Here is a 25,000-nt window from a genome sequence, read left to right as displayed (position 1 = left end):
CTAATTATGGGAGAAGAGGCGGAGCAGGATAGACAAAGCTCCTCCCCATAGTGGGTACATGGTTTGAGGCTCACCTTCCTGGCGGGTGATGAGTAGTTGACCATCGGGGGGGATTTTCTCCCATCTGAAGCGGGGAGCCGGGATCCCTTCCACCACCGAGCAGAATAGGTGGATACTGCCCCCTTCCTGGCCATGGCCATCGCTGGAACAGTCAGGGATGGAAGGAGGGACTGCGAGAGGGAGAAGTCATGTGACCATTAGAGGAGGATGCTCTATGAAATGAGGACCACATCTAGACAATACACACAATGCAGCTCCACTAGAGCGGGCCATTCTCTGACTTACCAAGCACAGTAAGCCCAACCAGTCCAATGTTGGGTGTTGCCCCATCTGGTGGGTTGATGACGGTGCACTGGTAGGTGCCGGTGTCCGATACCCGCGTGTGGTTGATGAAGATACTGGCATCCTGGGTGGGCCGGAAGGCAAATTTCACTCTGCCCAAATATTCCGTCAGACTTTCCACAATCTGACCCTGTTCATACGCAATGACCTGCCGGAGAGAACACACAGGAGCTTACAATCCTATCCCATAATCCTCTGAGCTTCTGACTGCAGGAGAATGGTCAATAGATCCATCATGGTGGCATCTCTGCTTCCATGTCATCCAATCAGAGAATGCCTTGCATTCATTGAGACAAATGTGAGGAATTCTGTGAATGGTGGCCGTGTCAAAAGAACGACCCTTGTGCTTAACATGCAACAGGGCAGCCGCTCATCATGGAACCTGGAGAACAGCGAGGATCCGTGTAGTAGCGATGACTACCATGATCCTCTGGTTCCAGGGATCCCTCAGGTATGGAACATACAGACTTCTATTGGTCCAAGGTGGATCCCTCAGGTATGAAATATATAGACTTATATTGGTCCAAGGTGGATCCCTCAGGTATGGAACATACAGACTTCTATTGGTCCAAGGTGGATCCCTCAGGTATGGAACATACAGACTTCTATTGGTCCAAGGTGGATCCCTCAGGTATGGAATATACAGACTTCTATTGGTCCAAGGTGGATCCCTCAGGTATGGAATATACAGACTTCTATTGGTCCAAGGTGGATCCCTCAGGAATGGAATATACAGACTTCTATTGGTCCAAGGTGGATCCCTCATGTATGGAATATACAGACTTCTATTGGTCCAAGGTGGATCCCTCAGGTATGGAATATACAGACTTCTATTGGAACAAGGTGGATCCCTCAGGTATGGAACATACAGACTTCTATTGGTCCAAGGTGGATCCCTCATGTATGGAACATACAGACTTCTATTGGTCCAAGGTGGATCCCTCAAGTATGGAACATACAGACTTCTATTGGTCCAAGGTGGATCCCTCAGGTATGGAATATACAGACTTCTATCAGTATTGTCACGGAACGTCCCACACTCCGCTTGAGTGCTTCCGTCATATACCACTTCCTCCCAGTCTGTATACAGATATCCCAACCTCTCTGAGCACAAAACAAGGCGACACTTGCTTGTTGCTACCAAGAACTCACTTTATTTAGAATCAAAATTACAAGACTTTATATGCCGTTGGAACCGCCTCTAACAATACAACTGTAACTTAATTAACATGAGCTAATTATCTAATCCTTTATATAGCCTAGGTGACTGAGACATGACCTTTCGCCCAGACTTGTGGTCACTGAGCTTCACACAGTTATATCAACACAATAGCAGTCGTCCCGTCTCCTACATTGTATAGAGGACAATGTCATCAGTTCATTCAATTAACATAAACACAGGTAGTTGGAATTGATGACACCAGCATCTCCTCACAGGATGTGTCCCAACAGAATGAATCAGTCTTATCAGCAGGGGGCTGCTGGAGGAATCCCCCCTCCCTCTTCAGGGACACAAATCTACAGTAAGGAGTCCCCATACAATATATACCTATATACACGACTGAGTCCGATTAGTACAGTTCAGCCTGGATTTCTCATTCACCACACAAAGAGTATTGCTCCATTGAAAATCCAGGGCCCATAATCAAAAGGCAACAGGCTTGCATACAGTCCTCTCCAACAGCCTCTGTTCTGGCTAGGTCTGTCACAGGTATAAAGGTGGATCCCTCAGGTATGGAATATACAGACCTCTATTGGTCCAAGGTGGATCCCTCAGGTATGGAATATACAGACTTCTATCGGTCCAAGGTGGATCCCTCAGGTATGGCATATACAGACTTCTATTGGTCCAAGGTGGATCCCTCAGGTATGGAACATACAGACTTCTATTGGTCCAAGGTGGATCCCTCAGGTATGGAATATACAGACTTCTATTTGTCCAAGGTTGATCCCTCAGGTATGGAATATACAGACTTCTATTGGTCCAAGGTGGATCCCTCAGGTATGGAATATACATACTTCTATTGGTCCAAGGTGGATCCCTCAGGTATGGAATATACAGACCTCTATTGGTCCAAGGTGGATCCCTCAGGTATGGAATATACAGACTTCTATTGGTCCAAGGTGGATCCCTCAGATATGGAATATACAGACTTCTATCAGTCCAAGGTGGATCCCTCATGGTGGATCCCTCATGTTCCATACCTGAGGGATACAGACTTCTATTGGTGGATCCCTCAGGTATGGATCCCTCATGGTGGATCCCTCATGTTCCATACCTGAGGGATACAGACTTCTATTGGTCCAAGGTGGATCCCTCAGGTATGGAATATACAGACTTCTATTGGTCCAAGGTGGATCCCTCAGGTATGGAATATATAGACTTCTATCGGTCCAAGGTGGATCCCTCAGGTATGAAATATATAGACTTATATTGGTCCAAGGTGGATCCCTCAGGTATGGAACATACAGACTTCTATTGGTCCAAGGTGGATCCCTCAGGTATGGAACATACAGACTTCTATTGGTCCAAGGTGGATCCCTCAGGTATGGAATATACAGACTTCTATTGGTCCAAGGTGGATCCCTCAGGTATGAAATATATAGACTTATATTGGTCCAAGGTGGATCCCTCAGGTATGGAACATACAGACTTCTATTGGTCCAAGGTGGATCCCTCAGGTATGGAATATACAGACTTCTATTGGTCCAAGGTGGATCCCTCAGGTATGGAATATACAGACTTCTATTGGTCCAAGGTGGATCCCTCAGGTATGGAATATACAGACTTCTATTGGTCCAAGGTGGATCCCTCAGGTATGGAATATGTAGACTTTCAAGGTGGAATAACTCTGTAACTGGACAAAAAAGACTGTGCCTGCCAACCAGCTTTGCAAATTCAACAAGTGTTTTTTGATGGCTCTACAGAAGGCCAGAATCTTAAAAGATGGTTATGTGCGTGGTTTTAATAAGTGTGCAGTTGCATTGTGTGTGCGGTTGTATCATATTGCACGATAGGATTTTCAATACCAAATGTTCAATGGGAGCTCTTTGTCGGAAATTACGGCCGTGTGTAGGCTCCATCGGACATTTTCCATCGGAATTTCTGACAAACAAAATTTGAGATCTGGATCTCAAATTTTCTCAAATGCCAATCGTGTGTACACAATTCCGACGCACAGCTTAGAATCAGTCAGAAGAGACGCACCGGCTATTGAACTTCATTTTTCTCGGCTCGTCGTACGTGTTGTAGGTCACCTCGTTCTTGGCAATCGGAATTTCCGACAACATTTGTGTGACCGTGTGTATGCAAGACAAGTTTGAGCCAACAAACGTCAGAAAAAAACATGGATTTTGTTGTTGGAATGTCCGATCGTGTGTACAGGGCATAAGGCTGTACTGTGTGTGTGGTTGTATTGTGTGTGTGATTGTATTTTGTGTGCAGTTGTGCTGTGTGTGCGGGTGTATTGTGTGTGTGGGTGTATTGTGTGTGGTAGTGCTGTGTGTGCAGTTGTATTACGTGTATGATTGTGCTGTGTGTGCGGGTGTATTGTTTGCGCAGATGTAATGTTTGTGTGGTTGTATTAAGTGTCTATGTACTATGAGTGCGGATGTGCAATGTGTGCAGTTGTATACTGTGTGTGGTTGTATTATGTGTGTGGTTGTACTGTGTGTGCGGTTGTTTTATGTGTGCAGTTGTATTGTGTTTGCGGCTGTATTGTGTGTGCCATTGTATTATGTGTTTGGCTGTATTATCTGTACGGTTGAATTACATTTATGGTTGTATTATGTTTGCAGTTGTACTGTATGTGCGATTGTACTGTGTGTACGGTTGTACTGTGTGTGCCATTGTACTGTGTGTGGGGGTTGTATTGTGTGTACGGTTGTACTGTGTGTGCCATTGTACTGTGTGTGGGGGTTGTATTGTGTGTACGGTTGCATTGTGTGTGCGATTGTGCTGTGTGTGCGGTCGTGCAGTGTGTGTGGTTGTATGGTGGGTGCGGTTTTATTGTGTGCAGTTGTACTGTGTTCAGCTGTACTGTGTGTAAAGCTGAATTATGTATGCACTTGTATTATGTGTGCGGTTGTACTGTGTGTGCAGGTGTATAGTGTGTGCGGTTGTATCGTGTGTATGGGTGTATTGTATGCGCGATTGTACTCTGTGTGCGGTTGTATTGTATGCACGGGTGTGTAGTGTGTGGGGGTTGTATTGTGTGTGCAGTTGTGCTGTGTGTGTGGTTGTACTGTGTGTGTGGTTGTACTGTGTGTGCGGTTGTATTGTGTGTGCGGTTGTGCTGTGTGTGCAGTTGTGCTGTGTGTGCGGTTGTAATGTGTGTGCGGTTGTGCTGTGTATGTGGTTGTACTGTGTGTGCAATCGTGCTGTGTGTGTGGTTGTATTGTGTGTGCGGTTGTATTGTGTGTGCGGTTGTATTGTGTGTGCAGTTGTGCTGTGTGTGTGGTTGTACTGTGTGTGCAATCGTGCTGTGTGTGTGGTTGTATTGTGTGTGCGGTTGTATTGTGTGTGCGGTTGTGCTGTGTGTGCAGTTGTGCTGTGTGTGCGGTTGTACTGTGTGTGCGGTTGTACTGTGTGTGCAATCGTGCTGTGTGTGTGGTTGTATTGTGTGTGCGGTTGTATTGTGTGTGCGGTTGTGCTGTGTGTGCAGTTGTGCTGTGTGTGCGGTTGTACTGTGTGTGCGGTTGTACTGTGTGTGCAATCGTGCTGTGTGTGCGGTTGTACTGTGTGCGGTTGTAATGTGTGTGCGGTTGTGCTGTGTATGTGGTTGTATTGTGTGTGTGGTTGTATTGTGTGTGCGGTTGTGCTGTGTATGTGGTTGTATTGTGTGTGTGGTTGTATTGTGTGTGCGGTTGTACTGTATATACGGTTGTATTATCTGTGTGGTTGTATTGTGTGTTGTGACAGACCTAGCCGGGACAGAGGCTTTTGGAGGGGACTGAATGCCAGCCTCTTGCTGACCAATTATGGGCCCTGGCATTTGGGGGAACGGTGCTCTTTGTGAGGTGTATGCCTGGGGACCCTGAAAGTAATGTTACTTTGGATTCAAGTCCATGTTCCCCCAAAACACAAAACTTTGGGAACCCCATATGTGCCATATTATAAATAGTGACTGCTTCACAATGTTGTGTATATATTGTGTGTTGTCTCATGCTGTTGTGTACTATTTGCTGTGCTAGTTTGGGGTGGGGCTGTATTCTAATGTTCTATTGTGTTTGTCTGCCTTGGATCACAGGATGTGTATTTCTATGGAGGGAGGGGGGATTCCTCCAACAGCCTCCCTGCTGATAAGACTGTGTACTGATGAGACCTTTGAACACACCTGACTTGTGTGTCTATTGTCATTGGACAGTTTAACCCGCCCTTTTTTCCAAGGGGAAAGAGTCTCTGAGTTATTTTATCTGTTGTGTCCATGTGTGATAATAAATGTGTTGATTCCTGTTTGAACCTCAAGACAGAGCCTTGTCTCGTACTTGGGGGGGAGAATTATTCGTATGGGGTTCTTATTCGGCTGATCGGAGTGTCCAGTAGCTGCCTTTGTGTTTGGGTATGGAATGTCCTAAACGACTTTAACCCCTTTCATACTTGGGGTGTCGTTACAACTTGTGGCAGCAGCGGGATCCTTCCCACAGCCCAGAAGGACAGCTACAAGAGGACACAGGACAATGGACGCACGGTATGAAAGGCTAAAGCTCTCTTCCCTCAAGGACTTACTGGAGAACCGGGGCCGACCCGCCAACAACCGTAAGAAGAGGGACATTATTGCAGAACTAGTTGAAATGGATAGAGCCGAAAGACCCCACATAACCGAAAGGCTCAGAATAACAGACAGGACACCCGAAGAGGCATGGTTAGATCGGGCTGTTAAAATAAGACTGGCACATTATGGTCCTAATCCTACAGCGGAGATCATAGATCTAGTTATAGTGGCTGTGGATGCAGATTGGCCACAGCAAAGAGGTGCTGCAGCAGCAGAAGTCACAGCAGCACCAACTGAAAGGAGAGGAGAGGTCCAGATACCAGGAGAGGAGAGGTCCAGATACCAGGAGAGGAGAGGTCCAGATACCAGGAGAGGAGAGGTCCAGATACCAGGAGAGGAGAGGTACAGGTACCAGGAGAGGAGAGGTCCAGATACCAGGAGAGGAGAGGTCCAGATACCAGGAGAGGAGAGGTCCAGATACCAGGAGAGGAGAGGTACAGGTACCAGGAGAGGAGAGGTCCAGATACCAGGAGAGGAGAGGTCCAGATACCAGGAGAGGAGAGGTCCAGATACCAGGAGAGGAGAGGTACAGGTACCAGGAGAGGAGAGGTACAGGTACCAGGAGAGGAGAGGTCCAGATACCAGGAGAGGAGAGGTACAGATACCAGGAGAGGAGAGGTACAGATACCAGGAGAGGAGAGGTACAGATACCAGCCACCATGGAGGAGGAATTCAGAATGAGGTTGCGAGAGATGCAGATACAGCATAGAGGACCGGTATCAGAGCAGGTCCTGCTGGGATGGTTTGATTCTATCCGATGCGAACTTTGGAAGTAAGCGCTAGCCCCTGAGCAGCGACACCAGGGAAAAGTTCTCCCCTCCATCCATGTAAGGTACTGGTCGCAGTATGAAGTGCGAATGCTGTTATTGGGGGAACAGCCGAACCAGGAGTGGACAGCTGAGTTAAGCAGATCCGGGCAGAGATGCAGTTGGACGAGAGCTACAGAGCCCTCCAGTGGTATGTAGCCCAAGAGTGCCCGTGGTCAGCGGATGACAGCCCTACGGAAGGCTTTGACTATGATGGCCTGGGATTGTTGTATTGGAGCTGTCCAGGGACCCTGACTTTGGGAGTGATCGGGAGAGGGGTTTGGAGGAAATAATGGAGCACAGAGAGCGAAGACTGAATGTCTCGGAAGTGCACTGGGCACAGGAAGATTTGGAGTTTCTGGCCGTTCAGGAATGGGAGCTGGAGAATGCCTACAGACGGCTGCTAGACTCTGCTCAGCAGCAGGGTGGTGCTCCCTTTGCCTGGGACTATCAGGAAATACCAGCTGACAACTCTGAAATCCTGGCTGAAGAATCGGCAGTGTAAAATCTGGAGATTGCCATCCCCAAAGCTGAAGTGCTGACAACAGGGCAGAGTTCTGCTAACCTCTGCCCAGCACTGATAGCATCTTCTGGATTCCATGGACAGGAGATGGTGAACTTCTATCCCCAGACATCAGTTATAGAGACAGGCAATTTGATAGACTTTTCTGCTGAGGAAGAACAACCTGATGAGCCTCCAGCAGAAGAGCTGGTATTAGGGACAAACTTCACTGTGCTCTGCCCAGCACCAACAGCAGTATCTGTGGAGTTACCAGAGACTTCCCCAGCTGAAGCGATGGCCACCGGACAGAGGGTCCAAGACCTCTGCCCCATACCTGTGCCAGTTATGGAGGCCCAGGGTGAGGAGCTGGTGGTCACTCTGGAGCAGCAGATCAGGATCCAAGGAGAGAATGCAGTCTGCACCTCACAACTGCAGCTTGAGCTGATATCAGTGGATGGGACTTCAGTCTCCACCTGTATACCCCAGGGATGCTGGGCGGTCGGCCCAGATCCCCAAAGGCATGACAGAGTGAGCCCAGTCACCCTGTCTTCTCTCCAGCGGCTGAAAAGACTCCAGAGAGAAGGGCCAGTCCAGGCCTCTCCCCAGCGGCGGGTGTGTTCTCTGAGAGAGGCAGAGGTTGGCTGGGTAAGTAATGCTCTATTTGGGATGATTTATTTGGGGTACTGTGTGGATACCGGCATTGAGGGACTGGAACTATGGACTAACTTCGGAGTAAACCCATCTGGGGTCTCCTCCTGTGTTAGTCTCCTGCCGAAAGGGGAGAAATGTGACAGACCTAGCCAGGAGAGAGGCTTTTGGAGGGGACCGAATGCCAGCCTCTTGCCGACTGATTATGGGCCCTGGCATTTGGGGGAACGGTGCTCGTTGTGAGGTGTATGCCTGGGGACCCTTGAGGTAATGTTACTTTGGATTCATGTCCATGTCCCCCCAAAACACAAAACTCTGGGAACCCTGTATGTGCCATATTATAGATAGTGACTCCTTCACAATGTTGTGTATATATTGTGTGTTGTCTCATGCTGTTGTGTACTATTTGCTCTGATGTTTGGGGTGGGGCTGTATTCCAATGTTCTATTGTGTCTGATATTCTGAGATGTGTATCTCTATGGAGGGAGGGGGGATTCCTCCAGCAGCTCTCCCTGCTGATAAGACTGTACACTGATGAGACGTTGGACACACCTGACCTGTGTATCCATTGTTATTGGACAGGTTAACCCGCCTTTTTTTTCCAAGGGGAAAGAGTCTCTGAGTTATTTTATCTGTTGTGTCCACGTGTGATAATAAATGTGTTGATTCCTGTTTGACCCTCAAGACAGAGCATCTTGTCTCATATTTGAGGGAGAATTATTTGTATGGGTTCCTTGTTCGGCTGATTGAATTGTTCGGTAGCTGCCTTTGTGTATGGAATGTCCTAAACGACTTTAACCCCTTTCCTACTCTGGGTGTCGTTACATGTGTGCTGCTGTACTGTGTGTGCGGGTGTACTCTGTCTGCGCTTGTATTGAGTATGCGGATGTACTGTGTGTGCTGCTGTATTGTTTGTGCGGTTGTACTGTGTTCAGCTGTACTGTGTGTAAAGCTGAATTATGTATGTGCTTGTATTATGTGTGCGGTTGTATTGTGTGTATGGGTGTATTGTATGTGTGGATGTATTGTATGCGCTTTTGTACTCTGTGTGTGGGTGTACAGTGTGTGCAATTGTATTGGTTGTGCAGGTGTATTGTTTGTGTGAGTGTACAGTGTGTGTGGTTGTATTGTATGTGCTGGTGTACAGTGTCTGCGGGTGTATTGTATGTGTGGGTGTACAGTGTGTTTGGTTGTATTGTATGTGTGGGTGTACAATGTGTGCGGTTGTATTGCATGTGCGGGTGTACAGTGTATGCGGTTGTATTGTATGTGCGGGTGTATTGTATGTGCGGGTGTACAGTGTGTGCGGGTGTATTGTATGTGCAGGTGAATTGTATGTGTGGGTGTACAGTGTGAGTGTGTTTGTATTGTATGTGCGGGTGTACAGTGTGTGCAGGTGTACTGTATGTGCGGGTGTACAGTGTGTGCGGGTGTACAGTGTGTGTGGGTGTACAGTGTGTTCGGGTGTACTGTATGTGCGGGTGTACAGTGTGTGTGGGTGTACAGTGTGTGTGGGTGTACAGTGTGTTGGGGTGTATTGTATGTGCGGGTGTACAGTGTGTGCAGGTGTACTGTATGTGCGGGTGTACAGTGTGTGCGGGTGTACAGTGTGTGTGGGTGTACAGTGTGTGTGGGTGTACAGTGTGTTCGGGTGTACTGTATGTGCGGGTGTACAGTGTGTGCGGGTGTACAGTGTGTTCGGGTGTATTGTATGTGCGGGTGTACAGTGTGTGCAGTTGTATTGTATGTGCGAGTGTATTGTATGTGCGGGTGTATTGTATGTGCGGGTGTACAGTGTGTGCGGTCGTATTGTATGTGCGGGTGTATTGTATGTGTGGGTGTACAGTGTGTGTGTGTTTGTATTGTATGTGCAGGTGTACAGTGTGTGCAGGTGTACTGTATGTGCGGGTGTACAGTGTGTGCGGGTGTACAGTGTGTTCGGGTGTACTGTATGTGCGGGTGTACAGTGTGTGCGGGTGTACAGTGTGTGTGTGTTTGTATTGTATGTGCGGGTGTACAGTGTGTGCAGGTGTACTGTATGTGCGGGTGTACAGTGTGTGCGGGTGTACAATGTGTGTGGGTGTACAGTGTGTTCGGGTGTACTGTATGTGCGGGTGTACAGTGTGTGCGGGTGTACAGTGTGTTCGGGTGTATTGTATGTGCGGGTGTACTGTATGTGCGGGTGTACAGTGTGTGCGGGTGTACAGTGTGTTCGGGTGTATTGTATGTGCGGGTGTACAGTGTGTGCAGGTGTACTGTATGTGCGGGTGTACAGTGTGTGTGGGTGTACAATGTGTGTGGGTGTACAGTGTGTTCGGGTGTACTGTATGTGCGGGTGTACAGTGTGTGCGGGTGTACAGTGTGTTCGGGTGTATTGTATGTGCGGGTGTACAGTGTGTGCAGTTGTATTGTATGTGCGAGTGTATTGTATGTGCGGGTGTATTGTATGTGTGGGTGTACAGTGTGTGTGTGTTTGTATTGTATGTGCAGGTGTACAGTGTGTGCAGGTGTACTGTATGTGCGGGTGTACAGTGTGTGCGGGTGTACAGTGTGTGTGGGTGTACAGTGTGTTCGGGTGTACTGTATGTGCGGGTGTACAGTGTGTGCGGGTGTACAGTGTGTGTGGGTGTACAGTGTGTTCGGGTGTACTGTATGTGCGGGTGTACAGTGTGTGCAGGTGTACAGTGTGTGTGGGTGTACAGTGTGTGCAGGTGTACTGTATGTGCGGGTGTACAGTGTGTGCGGGTGTACAGTGTGTGTGGGTGTACAGTGTGTTCGGGTGTACAGTGTGTGTGGGTGTACAGTGTGTTCGGGTGTACTGTATGTGCGGGTGTACAGTGTGTGCGGGTGTACAGTGTGTGCAGTTGTATTGTATGTGCGGGTGTATTGTATGTGCGGGTGTATTGTATGTGCGGGTGTACAGTGTGTTCGGGTGTACTGTATGTGCGGGTGTACAGTGTGTGCGGGTGTACAGTGTGTGTGGGTGTACAGTGTGTTCGGGTGTATTGTATGTGCGGGTGTACAGTGTGTGCAGGTGTACTGTATGTGCGGGTGTACAGTGTGTGCGGGTGTACAGTGTGTGCGGGTGTACAGTGTGTGTGGGTGTACAGTGTGTTCGGGTGTACTGTATGTGCGGGTGTACAGTGTGTGCGGGTGTACAGTGTGTGCGGGTGTACAGTGTGTTCGGGTGTATTGTATGTGCGGGTGTACAGTGTGTGCAGTTGTATTGTATGTGCGAGTGTATTGTATGTGCGGGTGTATTGTATGTGCGGGTGTACAGTGTGTGCGGTCGTATTGTATGTGCGGGTGTATTGTATGTGTGGGTGTACAGTGTGTGTGTGTTTGTATTGTATGTGCAGGTGTACAGTGTGTGCAGGTGTACTGTATGTGCGGGTGTACAGTGTGTGCGGGTGTACAGTGTGTTCGGGTGTACTGTATGTGCGGGTGTACAGTGTGTGCGGGTGTACAGTGTGTGTGTGTTTGTATTGTATGTGCGGGTGTACAGTGTGTGCAGGTGTACTGTATGTGCGGGTGTACAGTGTGTGCGGGTGTACAATGTGTGTGGGTGTACAGTGTGTTCGGGTGTACTGTATGTGCGGGTGTACAGTGTGTGCGGGTGTACAGTGTGTTCGGGTGTATTGTATGTGTGGGTGTACAGTGTGTGCAGGTGTACTGTATGTGCGGGTGTACAGTGTGTGCGGGTGTACAGTGTGTGTGGGTGTACAGTGTGTTCGGGTGTACAGTGTGTGCGGGTGTACAGTGTGTGTGGGTGTAGTGTGTTCGGGTGTACTGTATGTGCGGGTGTACAGTGTGTGCGGGTGTACAGTGTGTGCGGGTGTACAGTGTGTGCGGGTGTATTGTATGTGCGGGTGTACAGTGTGTGCAGTTGTATTGTATGTGCGAGTGTATTGTATGTGCGGGTGTATTGTATGTGTGGGTGTACAGTGTGTGTGTGTTTGTATTGTATGTGCAGGTGTACAGTGTGTGCAGGTGTACTGTATGTGCGGGTGTACAGTGTGTGCGGGTGTACAGTGTGTGTGGGTGTACAGTGTGTTCGGGTGTACTGTATGTGCGGGTGTACAGTGTGTGCGGGTGTACAGTGTGTGTGGGTGTACAGTGTGTTCGGGTGTACTGTATGTGCGGGTGTACAGTGTGTGCAGGTGTACAGTGTGTGTGGGTGTACAGTGTGTGCAGGTGTACTGTATGTGCGGGTGTACAGTGTGTGCGGGTGTACAGTGTGTGTGGGTGTACAGTGTGTTCGGGTGTACAGTGTGTGTGGGTGTACAGTGTGTTCGGGTGTACTGTATGTGCGGGTGTACAGTGTGTGCAGTTGTATTGTATGTGCGGGTGTATTGTATGTGCGGGTGTATTGTATGTGCGGGTGTACAGTGTGTTCGGGTGTACTGTATGTGCGGGTGTACAGTGTGTGCGGGTGTACAGTGTGTGCGGGTGTACAGTGTGTGTGGGTGTACAGTGTGTTCGGGTGTACTGTATGTGCGGGTGTACAGTGTGTGCGGGTGTACAGTGTGTGTGGGTGTACAGTGTGTTCGGGTGTACAGTGTGTGTGGGTGTACAGTGTGTTCGGGTGTACTGTATGTGCGGGTGTACAGTGTGTGCGGGTGTACAGTGTGTGCAGTTGTATTGTATGTGCGGGTGTATTGTATGTGCGGGTGTATTGTATGTGCGGGTGTACAGTGTGTTCGGGTGTACTGTATGTGCGGGTGTACAGTGTGTGCGGGTGTACAGTGTGTGTGGGTGTACAGTGTGTTCGGGTGTATTGTATGTGCGGGTGTACAGTGTGTGCAGGTGTACTGTATGTGCGGGTGTACAGTGTGTGCGGGTGTACAGTGTGTGCGGGTGTACAGTGTGTGTGGGTGTACAGTGTGTTCGGGTGTACTGTATGTGCGGGTGTACAGTGTGTGCGGGTGTACAGTGTGTGCGGGTGTACAGTGTGTTCGGGTGTATTGTATGTGCGGGTGTACAGTGTGTGCAGTTGTATTGTATGTGCGAGTGTATTGTATGTGCGGGTGTATTGTATGTGCGGGTGTACAGTGTGTGCGGTCGTATTGTATGTGCGGGTGTATTGTATGTGTGGGTGTACAGTGTGTGTGTGTTTGTATTGTATGTGCAGGTGTACAGTGTGTGCAGGTGTACTGTATGTGCGGGTGTACAGTGTGTGCGGGTGTACAGTGTGTTCGGGTGTACTGTATGTGCGGGTGTACAGTGTGTGCGGGTGTACAGTGTGTGTGTGTTTGTATTGTATGTGCGGGTGTACAGTGTGTGCAGGTGTACTGTATGTGCGGGTGTACAGTGTGTGCGGGTGTACAATGTGTGTGGGTGTACAGTGTGTTCGGGTGTACTGTATGTGCGGGTGTACAGTGTGTGCGGGTGTACAGTGTGTTCGGGTGTATTGTATGTGTGGGTGTACAGTGTGTGCAGGTGTACTGTATGTGCGGGTGTACAGTGTGTGCGGGTGTACAGTGTGTGTGGGTGTACAGTGTGTTCGGGTGTACAGTGTGTGCGGGTGTACAGTGTGTGTGGGTGTAGTGTGTTCGGGTGTACTGTATGTGCGGGTGTACAGTGTGTGCGGGTGTACAGTGTGTGCGGGTGTACAGTGTGTGCGGGTGTATTGTATGTGCGGGTGTACAGTGTGTGCAGTTGTATTGTATGTGCGAGTGTATTGTATGTGCGGGTGTATTGTATGTGTGGGTGTACAGTGTGTGTGTGTTTGTATTGTATGTGCAGGTGTACAGTGTGTGCAGGTGTACTGTATGTGCGGGTGTACAGTGTGTGCGGGTGTACAGTGTGTGTGGGTGTACAGTGTGTTCGGGTGTACTGTATGTGCGGGTGTACAGTGTGTGCGGGTGTACAGTGTGTGTGGGTGTACAGTGTGTTCGGGTGTACTGTATGTGCGGGTGTACAGTGTGTGCAGGTGTACAGTGTGTGTGGGTGTACAGTGTGTGCAGGTGTACTGTATGTGCGGGTGTACAGTGTGTGCGGGTGTACAGTGTGTGTGGGTGTACAGTGTGTTCGGGTGTACAGTGTGTGTGGGTGTACAGTGTGTTCGGGTGTACTGTATGTGCGGGTGTACAGTGTGTGCGGGTGTACAGTGTGTGCAGTTGTATTGTATGTGCGGGTGTATTGTATGTGCGGGTGTATTGTATGTGCGGGTGTACAGTGTGTTCGGGTGTACTGTATGTGCGGGTGTACAGTGTGTGCGGGTGTACAGTGTGTGTGGGTGTACAGTGTGTTCGGGTGTATTGTATGTGCGGGTGTACAGTGTGTGCAGGTGTACTGTATGTGCGGGTGTACAGTGTGTGCGGGTGTACAGTGTGTGCGGGTGTACAGTGTGTGTGGGTGTACAGTGTGTTCGGGTGTACTGTATGTGCGGGTGTACAGTGTGTGCGGGTGTACAGTGTGTGCGGGTGTACAGTGTGTTCGGGTGTATTGTATGTGCGGGTGTACAGTGTGTGCAGTTGTATTGTATGTGCGAGTGTATTGTATGTGCGGGTGTATTGTATGTGCGGGTGTACAGTGTGTGCGGTCGTATTGTATGTGCGGGTGTATTGTATGTGTGGGTGTACAGTGTGTGTGTGTTTGTATTGTATGTGCAGGTGTACAGTGTGTGCAGGTGTACTGTATGTGCGGGTGTACAGTGTGTGCAGGTGTACTGTATGTGCGGGTGTACAGTGTGTGCGGGTGTACAGTGTGTTCGGGTGTACTGTATGTGCGGGTGTACAGTGTGTGCGGGTGTACAGTGTGTGTGTGTTTGTATTGTATGTGCGGGTGTACAGTGTGTGCAGGTGTACTGTATGTGCGGGTGTACAGTGTGTGCGGGTGTACAATGTGTGTGGGTGTACAGTGTGTTCGGGTGTACTGTATGTGCGGGTGTACAGTGTGTGCGGGTGTACAGTGTGTTCGGGTGTATTGTATGTGTGGGTGTACAGTGTGTGCAGGTGTACTGTATGTGCGGGTGTACAGTGTGTGCGGGTGTACAGTGTGTGTGGGTGTACAGTGTGTTCGGGTGTACAGTGTGTGCGGGTGTACAGTGTGTGTGGGTGTAGTGTGTTCGGGTGTACTGTATGTGCGGGTGTACAGTGTGTGCGGGTGTACAGTGTGTGCGGGTGTACAGTGTGTGCGGGTGTATTGTATGTGCGGGTGTACAGTGTGTGCAGTTGTATTGTATGTGCGAGTGTATTGTATGTGCGGGTGTATTGTATGTGTGGGTGTACAGTGTGTGTGTGTTTGTATTGTATGTGCAGGTGTACAGTGTGTGCAGGTGTACTGTATGTGCGGGTGTACAGTGTGTGCGGGTGTACAGTGTGTGTGGGTGTACAGTGTGTTCGGGTGTACTGTATGTGCGGGTGTACAGTGTGTGCGGGTGTACAGTGTGTTCGGGTGTATTGTATGTGCGGGTGTACAGTGTGTGCAGTTGTATTGTATGTGCGGGTGTACAGTGTGTGCAGGTGTACTGTATGTGCGGGTGTACAGTGTGTGCGGGTGTACAGTGTGTTCGGGTGTACAGTGTGTGTGGGTGTACAGTGTGTTCGGGTGTACTGTATGTGCGGGTGTACAGTGTGTGCGGGTGTACAGTGTGTTCGGGTGTATTGTATGTGCGGGTGTACAGTGTGTGCAGTTGTATTGTATGTGCGGGTGTATTGTATGTGCGGGTGTATTGTATGTGCGGGTGTACAGTGTGTTCGGGTGTACTGTATGTGCGGGTGTACAGTGTGTGCGGGTGTACAGTGTGTGTGGGTGTACAGTGTGTTCGGGTGTATTGTATGTGCGGGTGTACAGTGTGTGCAGGTGTACTGTATGTGCGGGTGTACAGTGTGTGCGGGTGTACAGTGTGTGTGGGTGTACAGTGTGTGCAGGTGTACTGTATGTGCGGGTGTACAGTGTGTGCGGGTGTACAGTGTGTTCAGGTGTACAGTGTGTGTGGGTGTACAGTGTGTGCAGGTGTACTGTATGTGCGGGTGTACAGTGTGTGCGGGTGTACAGTGTGTTCGGGTGTACAGTGTGTGTGGGTGTACAGTGTGTTCGGGTGTACTGTATGTGCGGGTGTACAGTGTGTGCGGGTGTACAGTGTGTTCGGGTGTATTGTATGTGCGGGTGTACAGTGTGTGCAGTTGTATTGTATGTGCGGGTGTACAGTGTGTGCAGGTGTACTGTATGTGCGGGTGTACAGTGTGTGCGGGTGTACAGTGTGTTCGGGTGTACAGTGTGTGTGGGTGTACAGTGTGTTCGGGTGTACTGTATGTGCGGGTGTACAGTGTGTGCGGGTGTACAGTGTGTTCGGGTGTATTGTATGTGCGGGTGTACAGTGTGTGCAGTTGTATTGTATGTGCGGGTGTATTGTATGTGCGGGTGTATTGTATGTGCGGGTGTACAGTGTGTTCGGGTGTACAGTGTGTGTGGGTGTACAGTGTGTTCGGGTGTACTGTATGTGCGGGTGTACAGTGTGTGCGGGTGTACAGTGTGTGCGGGTGTACAGTGTGTGCGGGTGTACAGTGTGTGTGGGTGTACAGTGTGTTCGGGTGTACTGTATGTGCGGGTGTACAGTGTGTGCGGGTGTACAGTGTGTGCGGGTGTACAGTGTGTTCGGGTGTATTGTATGTGCGGGTGTACAGTGTGTGCAGTTGTATTGTATGTGCGGGTGTATTGTATGTGCGGGTGTACAGTGTGTGCGGTCGTATTGTATGTGCGGGTGTATTGTATGTGTGGGTGTACAGTGTGTGTGTGTTTGTATTGTATGTGCAGGTGTACAGTGTGTGCAGGTGTACTGTATGTGCGGGTGTACAGTGTGTGCGGGTGTACAGTGTGTTCGGGTGTACTGTATGTGCGGGTGTACAGTGTGTGCGGGTGTACAGTGTGTGTGTGTTTGTATTGTATGTGCGGGTGTACAGTGTGTGCAGGTGTACTGTATGTGCGGGTGTACAGTGTGTGCGGGTGTACAATGTGTGTGGGTGTACAGTGTGTTCGGGTGTACTGTATGTGCGGGTGTACAGTGTGTGCGGGTGTACAGTGTGTTCGGGTGTATTGTATGTGTGGGTGTACAGTGTGTGCAGGTGTACTGTATGTGCGGGTGTACAGTGTGTGCGGGTGTACAGTGTGTGTGGGTGTACAGTGTGTTCGGGTGTACAGTGTGTGCGGGTGTACAGTGTGTGTGGGTGTAGTGTGTTCGGGTGTACTGTATGTGCGGGTGTACAGTGTGTGCGGGTGTACAGTGTGTGCGGGTGTACAGTGTGTGCGGGTGTATTGTATGTGCGGGTGTACAGTGTGTTTGGGTGTATTGTATGTGCGGGTGTACAGTGTGTGCAGTTGTATTGTATGTGCGGGTGTATTGTATGTGCGGGTGTATTGTATGTGCGGGTGTACAGTGTGTGTGGGTGTACAGTGTGTGTGGGTGTACAGTGTGTTCGGGTGTACTGTATGTGCAGGTGTACAGTGTGTGCGGTCGTATTGTATGTGCGGGTGTATTGTATGTGTGGGTGTACAGTGTGTGTGTGGGTTTGTATTGTATGTGCAGGTGTACAGTGTGTGCAGGTGTACTGTATGTGCGGGTGTACAGTGTGTGTGGGTGTACAGTGTGTGCAGGTGTACTGTATGTGCGGGTGTACAGTGTGTGCGGGTGTACAGTGTGTGTGGGTGTACAGTGTGTGCAGGTGTACAGTGTGTGTGGGTGTACAGTGTGTGCAGGTGTACTGTATGTGCGGGTGTACAGTGTGTGCGGGTGTACAGTGTGTGTGGGTGTACAGTGTGTGCAGGTGTACTGTATGTGCGGGTGTACAGTGTGTGCAGGTGTACTGTATGTGCGGGTGTACAGTGTGTGCGGGTGTACAGTGTGTGTGGGTGTACAGTGTGTGCAGGTGTACAGTGTGTGTGGGTGTACAGTGTGTGCAGGTGTACTGTATGTGCGGGTGTACAGTGTGTGCGGGTGTACAGTGTGTGTGGGTGTACAGTGTGTGCAGGTGTACTGTATGTGCGGATGTACAGTGTGTGCGGGTGTATTGTATGTGCAAATGTATCAGTAGTACCGGTATTCTCAGGTCTCTGCTGGTCTGTTTGGGGTTAATGTCGTGTTTCTGGTGACATAACGGAAATCTGACCTCTAATGAATGGAAGAACAAATCTGTGATAGAGGTAAGTCCTCCACATGGGGGGTTCTCAGCGGGACCCCGGGTATGACTCACCTGCAGCGGGTGTTTCGGCTCCACCAGAGGGGTTACCGTCCAGATGATGTTGAGGCGGTTGAGCGCGGCTGTAGTTCGGAAGGAACAGGGGAGGAGAGCTGTCCCACCTTTGGTCACATGGACACTCGGCGTGTTTACCGTCACCTTCACTGCGCCGACCACTGCCAGAAATCCTGAGAAGAGTCAGATACCCAATAAAACATTATCATAGATAACTGGGAGGTCTGTACTGGGAAAAATCTGTATAGGGGTAGCTGAATATAGGGGTAGATCTGTATAGGGGTACTTTGGTAGCTCTGTGTGAGGGTAGATCTGGGTAGTTAAGTATAGGGGTATCTCTATATGGGGGTAGTTCGGTAGCAAGGTAGTTGGGTAGCTCTGTATGGGGGTCATTAGGTAGATCGTTTCAGTAGTGGGGTAGCTCTATATGGGGGTAGTTCTGTAGGGGGGTAGTTAGTAGCTCTATATGGGGGGTAGTTGAGTAGCTCTATATGGGGGTAGACTATATGGGGGTAGTTTGGTAGCAGGGTAGTTAGTAGCTCTATATGGGGGTAGTTAAGTAGCTCTATATGGGGGTAACCAAGTAGTTGTGTAGTTCTTCAGCGGGGTAGTTGTAGTTAAGCAGCAGGGTAGTTGGGTAGATCAATATGAGGGTAGTTGGGTAGATCAGTATGGGGGTAGTTGGGTAGATAAGTATGTTGTAGATCAGTATGGGGGTAGTTGGGTAGATAAGTATGTTGTAGATCAGTATGGGGGTAGTTGAGTAGAGGGGTAGTTGGATAGATCAGTATGGGGGTAGTTGGGTAGATCAGTATGGGGGCAGTTGGGTAGAGGGGTAGTTGGGTAGATCAGTATGGGGGGTAGTTGGGTAGATCAGTATGGGGTAGAGGGGTAGTTGGGTAGATCAGTATAGGGTAGAGGGGTAGTTGGGTAGATCAGTATGGGGGTTAGCTGTGTAGATCAGTATGGGGGTAGTTGGGTAGATCAGTATAGGGTAAAGGGGTAGTTGGGTAGATCAGTATAGGGTAGTTGGGTAGAGGGGTAGTTGGGTAGATCAGTATGGGGTTATTTGGGTAGATCAGTATGGGGGTAGTTGGGTAGATCAGTAGTGGGGTAGATCAGTATGGGGGTAGTTGGGTAGAGGGGTAGTTGGGTAGATCAGTATGGGGGGGGTAGTTGGGTAGATCAGTATAGGGTAGAGGGGTAGTTGTGCAGATCAATAGTGGGGTAGATCAGTAGTGGGGTAGTTGGGTAGATCAGTAGTGGGGTAGATCAGTAGTGGGGTAGATCAGTAGTTGGGTAGATCAGTAGTTGGGTAGATCAGTAGTGGGGTAGTTGGGTAGATCAGTAGTGGGGTAGATCAGTAGTGGGGTAGTGGGGTAGATCAGTAGTTGGGTAGATCAGTAGTGGGGTAGTTGGGTAGATCAGTAGTTGGGTAGATCAGTAGTGGGGTAGTTGGGTAGATCAGTAGTGGGGTAGATCAGTAGTGGGGTAGATCAGTAGTGTGGTAGATCAGTAGTAGGGTAGATCAGTAGTGGGGTAGATCAGTAATGGGGTAGTTGGGTAGATCAGTAGTTGGGTAGATCAGTAGTGGGGTAGTTGGGTAGATCAGTAGTGGGGTAGTTGGGTAGATCAGTAGTTGGGTAGATCAGTAGTGGGGTAGATCAGTAGTGGGGTAGATCAGTAGTGGGGTAGTTGGGTAGATTAGTAGAGGGGTAGTTGGGTAGATCAGTAGTTGGGTAGATCAGTAGTGGGGTAGTTGGGTAGATCAGTAGTGGGGTAGTTGGGTAGATCAGTAGTTGGGTAGATCAGTAGTTGGGTAGATCAGTAGTGGGGTAGATCAGTAGTGGGGTAGTTGGGTAGATTAGTAGTTGGGTAGATCAGTAGTGGGGTAGTTGGGTAGATCAGTAGTGGGGTAGATCAGTAGTGGGGTAGTTGGGTAGATCAGTAGTGGGGTAGATCAGTAGTGGGGTAGTTGGGTAGATCAGTAGTGGGGTAGTTGGGTAGATCAGTAGTTGGGTAGATCAGTAGTGGGGTAGTTGGGTAGATCAGTAGTGGGGTAGATCAGTAGTGGGGTAGATCAGTAGTGGGGTAGTTGGGTAGATCAGTAGTGGGGTAGATCAGTAGTGGGGTAGTTGGGTAGATCAGTAGTTGGGTAGATCAGTAGTTGGGTAGATCAGTAGTGGGGTAGTTGGGTAGATCAGTAGTGGGGTAGATCAGTAGTGGGGTAGTTGGGTAGATCAGTAGTGGGGTAGATCAGTAGTTGGGTAGATCAGTAGTGGGGTAGTTGGGTAGATCAGTAGTGGGGTAGATCAGTAGTGGGGTAGTTGGGTAGATCAGTAGTTGGGTAGATCAGTAGTGGGGTAGTTGGGTAGATCAGTAGTGGGGTAGATCAGTAGTGGGGTAGTTGGGTAGATCAGTAGTGGGGTAGATCAGTAGTTGGGTAGATCAGTAGTGGGGTAGTTGGGTAGATCAGTAGTGGGGTAGATCAGTAGTTGGGTAGATCAGTAGTGGGGTAGATCAGTAGTGGGGTAGTTGGGTAGATCAGTAGTGGGGTAGATCAGTAGTGGGGTAGATCAGTAGTGGGGTAGTTGGGTAGATCAGTAGTGGGGTAGATCAGTAGTGGGGTAGTTGGGTAGATCAGTAGTTGGGTAGATCAGTAGTTGGGTAGATCAGTAGTGGGGTAGTTGGGTAGATCAGTAGTGGGGTAGATCAGTAGTGGGGTAGTTGGGTAGATCAGTAGTGGGGTAGATCAGTAGTTGGGTAGATCAGTAGTAGGGTAGTTGGGTAGATCAGTAGTGGGGTAGATCAGTAGTTGGGTAGATCAGTAGTGGGGTAGATCAGTAGTGGGGTAGATCAGTAGTTGGGTAGATCAGTAGTGGGGTAGATCAGTAGTTGGGTAGATCAGTAGTGGGGTAGATCAGTAGTTGGGTAGATCAGTAGTTGGGTAGATCAGTAGTGGGGTAGTTGAGTAGATCAGTAGTGGGGTAGATCAGTAGTGGGGTAGTTGGGTAGATCAGTAGTGGGGTAGATCAGTAATTGGGTAGATCAGTAGTTGGGTAGATCAGTAGTTGGGTAGATCAGTAGTGGGGTAGATCAGTAGTTGGGTAGATCAGTAGTTGGGTAGATCAGTAGTGGGGTAGATCAGTAGTGGGGTAGTTGGGTAGATCAGTAGTGGGGTAGATCAGTAGTTGGGTAGATCAGTAGTTGGGTAGATCAGTAGTGGGGTAGATCAGTAGTTGGGTAGATCAGTAGTTGGGTAGATCAGTAGTGGGGTAGATCAGTAGTTGGGTAGATCAGTAGTTGGGTAGATCAGTAGTGGGGTAGATCAGTAGTTGGGTAGATCAGTAGTTGGGTAGATCAGTAGTGGGGTAGATCAGTAGTTGGGTAGATCAGTAGTTGGGTAGATCAGTAGTGGGGTAGATCAGTAGTTGGGTAGATCAGTAGTTGGGTAGATCAGTAGTGGGGTAGATCAGTAGTTGGGTAGATCAGTAGTTGGGTAGATCAGTAGTGGGGTAGATCAGTAGTTGGGTAGATCAGTAGTTGGGTAGATCAGTAGTGGGGTAGATCAGTAGTTGGGTAGATCAGTAGTTGGGTAGATCAGTAGTGGGGTAGATCAGTAGTGGGGTAGTTGGGTAGATCAGTAGTTGGGTAGATAAGTAGTTGGGTAGATCAGTAGTTGGGTAGATGAGTAGTGGGGTAGATCAGTAGTGGGGTAGTTGGGTAGATCAGTAGTTGGGTAGATAAGTAGTTGGGTAGATCAGTAGTTGGGTAGATGAGTAGTGGGGTAGATCAGTAGTTGGGTAGATCAGTAGTTGGGTAGATCAGTAGTGGGGTAGATCAGTAGTTGGGTAGATCAGTAGTGGGGTAGATCAGTAGTTGGGTAGATCAGTAGTTGGGTAGATCAGTAGTGGGGTAGATCAGTAGTTGGGTAGATCAGTAGTTGGGTAGATCAGTAGTGGGGTAGATCAGTAGTGGGGTAGTTGGGTAGATCAGTAGTTGGGTAGATAAGTAGTTGGGTAGATCAGTAGTTGGGTAGATGAGTAGTGGGGTAGATCAGTAGTGGGGTAGTTGGGTAGATCAGTAGTTGGGTAGATAAGTAGTTGGGTAGATCAGTAGTTGGGTAGATGAGTAGTGGGGTAGATCAGTAGTGGGGTAGTTGGGTAGATCAGTAGTTGGGTAGATCAGTAGTTGGGTAGATCAGTAGTGGGGTAGTTGGGTAGATCAGTAGTTGGGTAGATCAGTAGTTGGGTAGATCAGTAGTTGGGTAGATCAGTAGTGGGGTAGATCAGTAGTTGGGTAGATCAGTAGTTGGGTAGATCAGTAGTGGGGTAGATCAGTAGTTGGGTAGATCAGTAGTTGGGTAGATCAGTAGTGGGGTAGATCAGTAGTGGGGTAGTTGGGTAGATCAGTAGTTGGGTAGATAAGTAGTTGGGTAGATCAGTAGTTGGGTAGATGAGTAGTGGGGTAGATCAGTAGTGGGGTAGTTGGGTAGATCAGTAGTTGGGTAGATCAGTAGTTGGGTAGATAAGTAGTTGGGTAGATGAGTAGTGGGGTAGATCAGTAGTGGGGTAGTTGGGTAGATCAGTAGTTGGGTAGATCAGTAGTTGGGTAGATCAGTAATGGGGTAGTTGGGTAGCTGAGTCCAGGGGCAGATGTGGGGAAGGGTGATTGGACACAGCCATGGAAGAAGTGTTACCTGTCAGGGTGAGGATCCAGGGTAGAGGTAGGTGGAGGTGACTCTTCATGGTCAGGGTGTTGGTCCCCCGATGACTCCTCTGTTCGGGGGTCCCTCTGTCCCTTCTACTGGTGTCACTGTGTCCCACGTCTCCCCTCCCCCACTCTCTGCCCCCGCCTCCTCGTTATTTGCTGAATTTATTACGCTCCATTTCCCGGGTCATTATTTCCAATCTCTCCATTCACTCCTCCTCTATATACATCCCCAGCTGAGGAGGCCACCGGGCAACATGGATTGTACATGAGATCCGTACAATGAGATCCGTACAATGAGATCTGTACAATGAGATCCGTACAATAATGCCCCGTACACACAATGGGACATTCCGACAACAAAATCCATGTTTTATTTCCGAAGGATGTTGGCTCGAACTTGTCTTGCATACACAGGGTCACACAAATCTTGTTGAAGATTCCGATCATCAAGAACGCGGTGATGTACAAGACGTACGACGAGCCAAGAAAAATGAAGTTCAATAGCCAGTGCAGCTCTTCTGCTTGAGTCCGAGCATGCGTGGAACTTTGTGCGTTGGAATTGTGTGCACACAATCAGAATTTACGACAACAGATTTTGTTGTCGGAAAATTTGAGATCCAGATCTCAAATATTGTTTGTCGGAAATTTCGACGGAAAATGTCTGATGGAGCCTACACACGGTCGGAATTTCCGACAACAAGCTCCCATCGAACATTTCCTATCGGAAAATCTGACCATGTGTACAGGACATAAGGTCTGCACAATGTGATCCGTACAATGAGAAATACACAAGAATAGGGACAAGTATACACTGCACCCCACTTTACCTATAGAAGTGACTGTGGGGGGTCATTAATGGGGACAGGTATACATTGCACCCCACTTTACCTATAGAAGTGACTGTGGGGGGTCATTAAAGGGGACAGGTGTACACTGCACCCCGCTTTCCCCATAGAAGTGACTGTGGGGGTCATTAATGGGGACAGGTGTACACTGCACCCCGCTTTCTCCATTGAAGTGACTGTGGGGGGGTCATTAAAGGGGACAGGTGTACACTGCACCCCACTTTTCCTATAGAAGTGACTGCGGGGGGTCCTTAAAGGGGACAGGTTTACACTGAACCCCGCTTTCCTTATAGAAGTGACTTTGGGGGGTCCTTAAAGGGGACAGGTGTACATTGCACCCCGCTTTCCCTATAGAAATGACTGTGGGGGTCATTAAAGGGGACAGGTTTACACTGAACCCCGCTTTCCCTATAGAAATGACTGTGGGGGTCATTAATGGGGACAAGTGTACACTGCACCCCACTTTCCCTATAGAAGTGACTATGGTGGTCATTAAAGGAAACAGGTGTACATTGCACCCCGCTTTCTCTATAGAAGTGACTGTGGGGGGTCATTAAAGGGGACAGGTATACACTGAACCCCGCTTTCCCAATATTAGTGACTGTGGGGGGGATCATTAAAGGGGACAAGTGTACACTGCACCCCACTTTCCCTATAGAAGTGACTGTGGGGGTCATTAAAGGGGACAAGTGTACACTGCACCCCACTTTCCCTATAGAAGTGACTGCAGGGGGTCATTAAAGGGGACAAGTGTACACTGCACCCCACTTTCCCTATAGAAGTGACTGTGGGGGTCATTAATGGGGATGGGTGTACACTGCACCCCGCTTTCCCTATAGAAGTGACTGGGGGGGTCATTAATGGGGACGGGTGTGCACTGCACCCCACTTTCCCTATAGAAGTGACTGTGGGGGTCATTAATGGGGACGGGTGTACATTGCACCCCACTTTCTCCATAGAAATGACTGTGGGGGGGTCACTAAAGGGGACAGGTGTACACTGCAACCCACTTTTCCTATAGAAGTGACTGCGGGGGGTCCTTAAAGGGGACAGGTTTACACTGAACCCCGCTTTCCTTATAGAAGTGACTGTGGGGGGTCCTTAAAGGGGACAGGTG

The 25,000-nt window shown here is 49.3% G+C and overlaps 1 protein-coding gene across 1 annotated transcript; it reads right to left on the bottom strand.

Moving 5' to 3' along the window:
• On the bottom strand, window positions 1–23,153 carry LOC141116672 (immunoglobulin superfamily member 11-like). Its single transcript, XM_073609064.1, has 4 exons — window positions 23,025–23,153; window positions 18,326–18,498; window positions 346–550; window positions 1–230 (listed from the first exon to the last, which is right to left on the bottom strand). The coding sequence occupies exons 1-4, from the start codon at window positions 23,071–23,073 to the stop codon at window positions 1–3; spliced, it is 657 nt and encodes a 218-aa protein (XP_073465165.1). The 5' UTR covers window positions 23,074–23,153.
• Between the last annotated feature and the right edge of the window lie 1,847 nt (window positions 23,154–25,000).

The sequence above is a fragment of the Aquarana catesbeiana genome, linkage group LG13, assembly GCF_042186555.1.
Source record: "Aquarana catesbeiana isolate 2022-GZ linkage group LG13, ASM4218655v1, whole genome shotgun sequence".
In the NCBI taxonomy this organism is placed as follows: Eukaryota; Metazoa; Chordata; class Amphibia; order Anura; family Ranidae; genus Aquarana; species Aquarana catesbeiana.
This window is presented reverse-complemented; position numbering and strand designations above follow the sequence as displayed.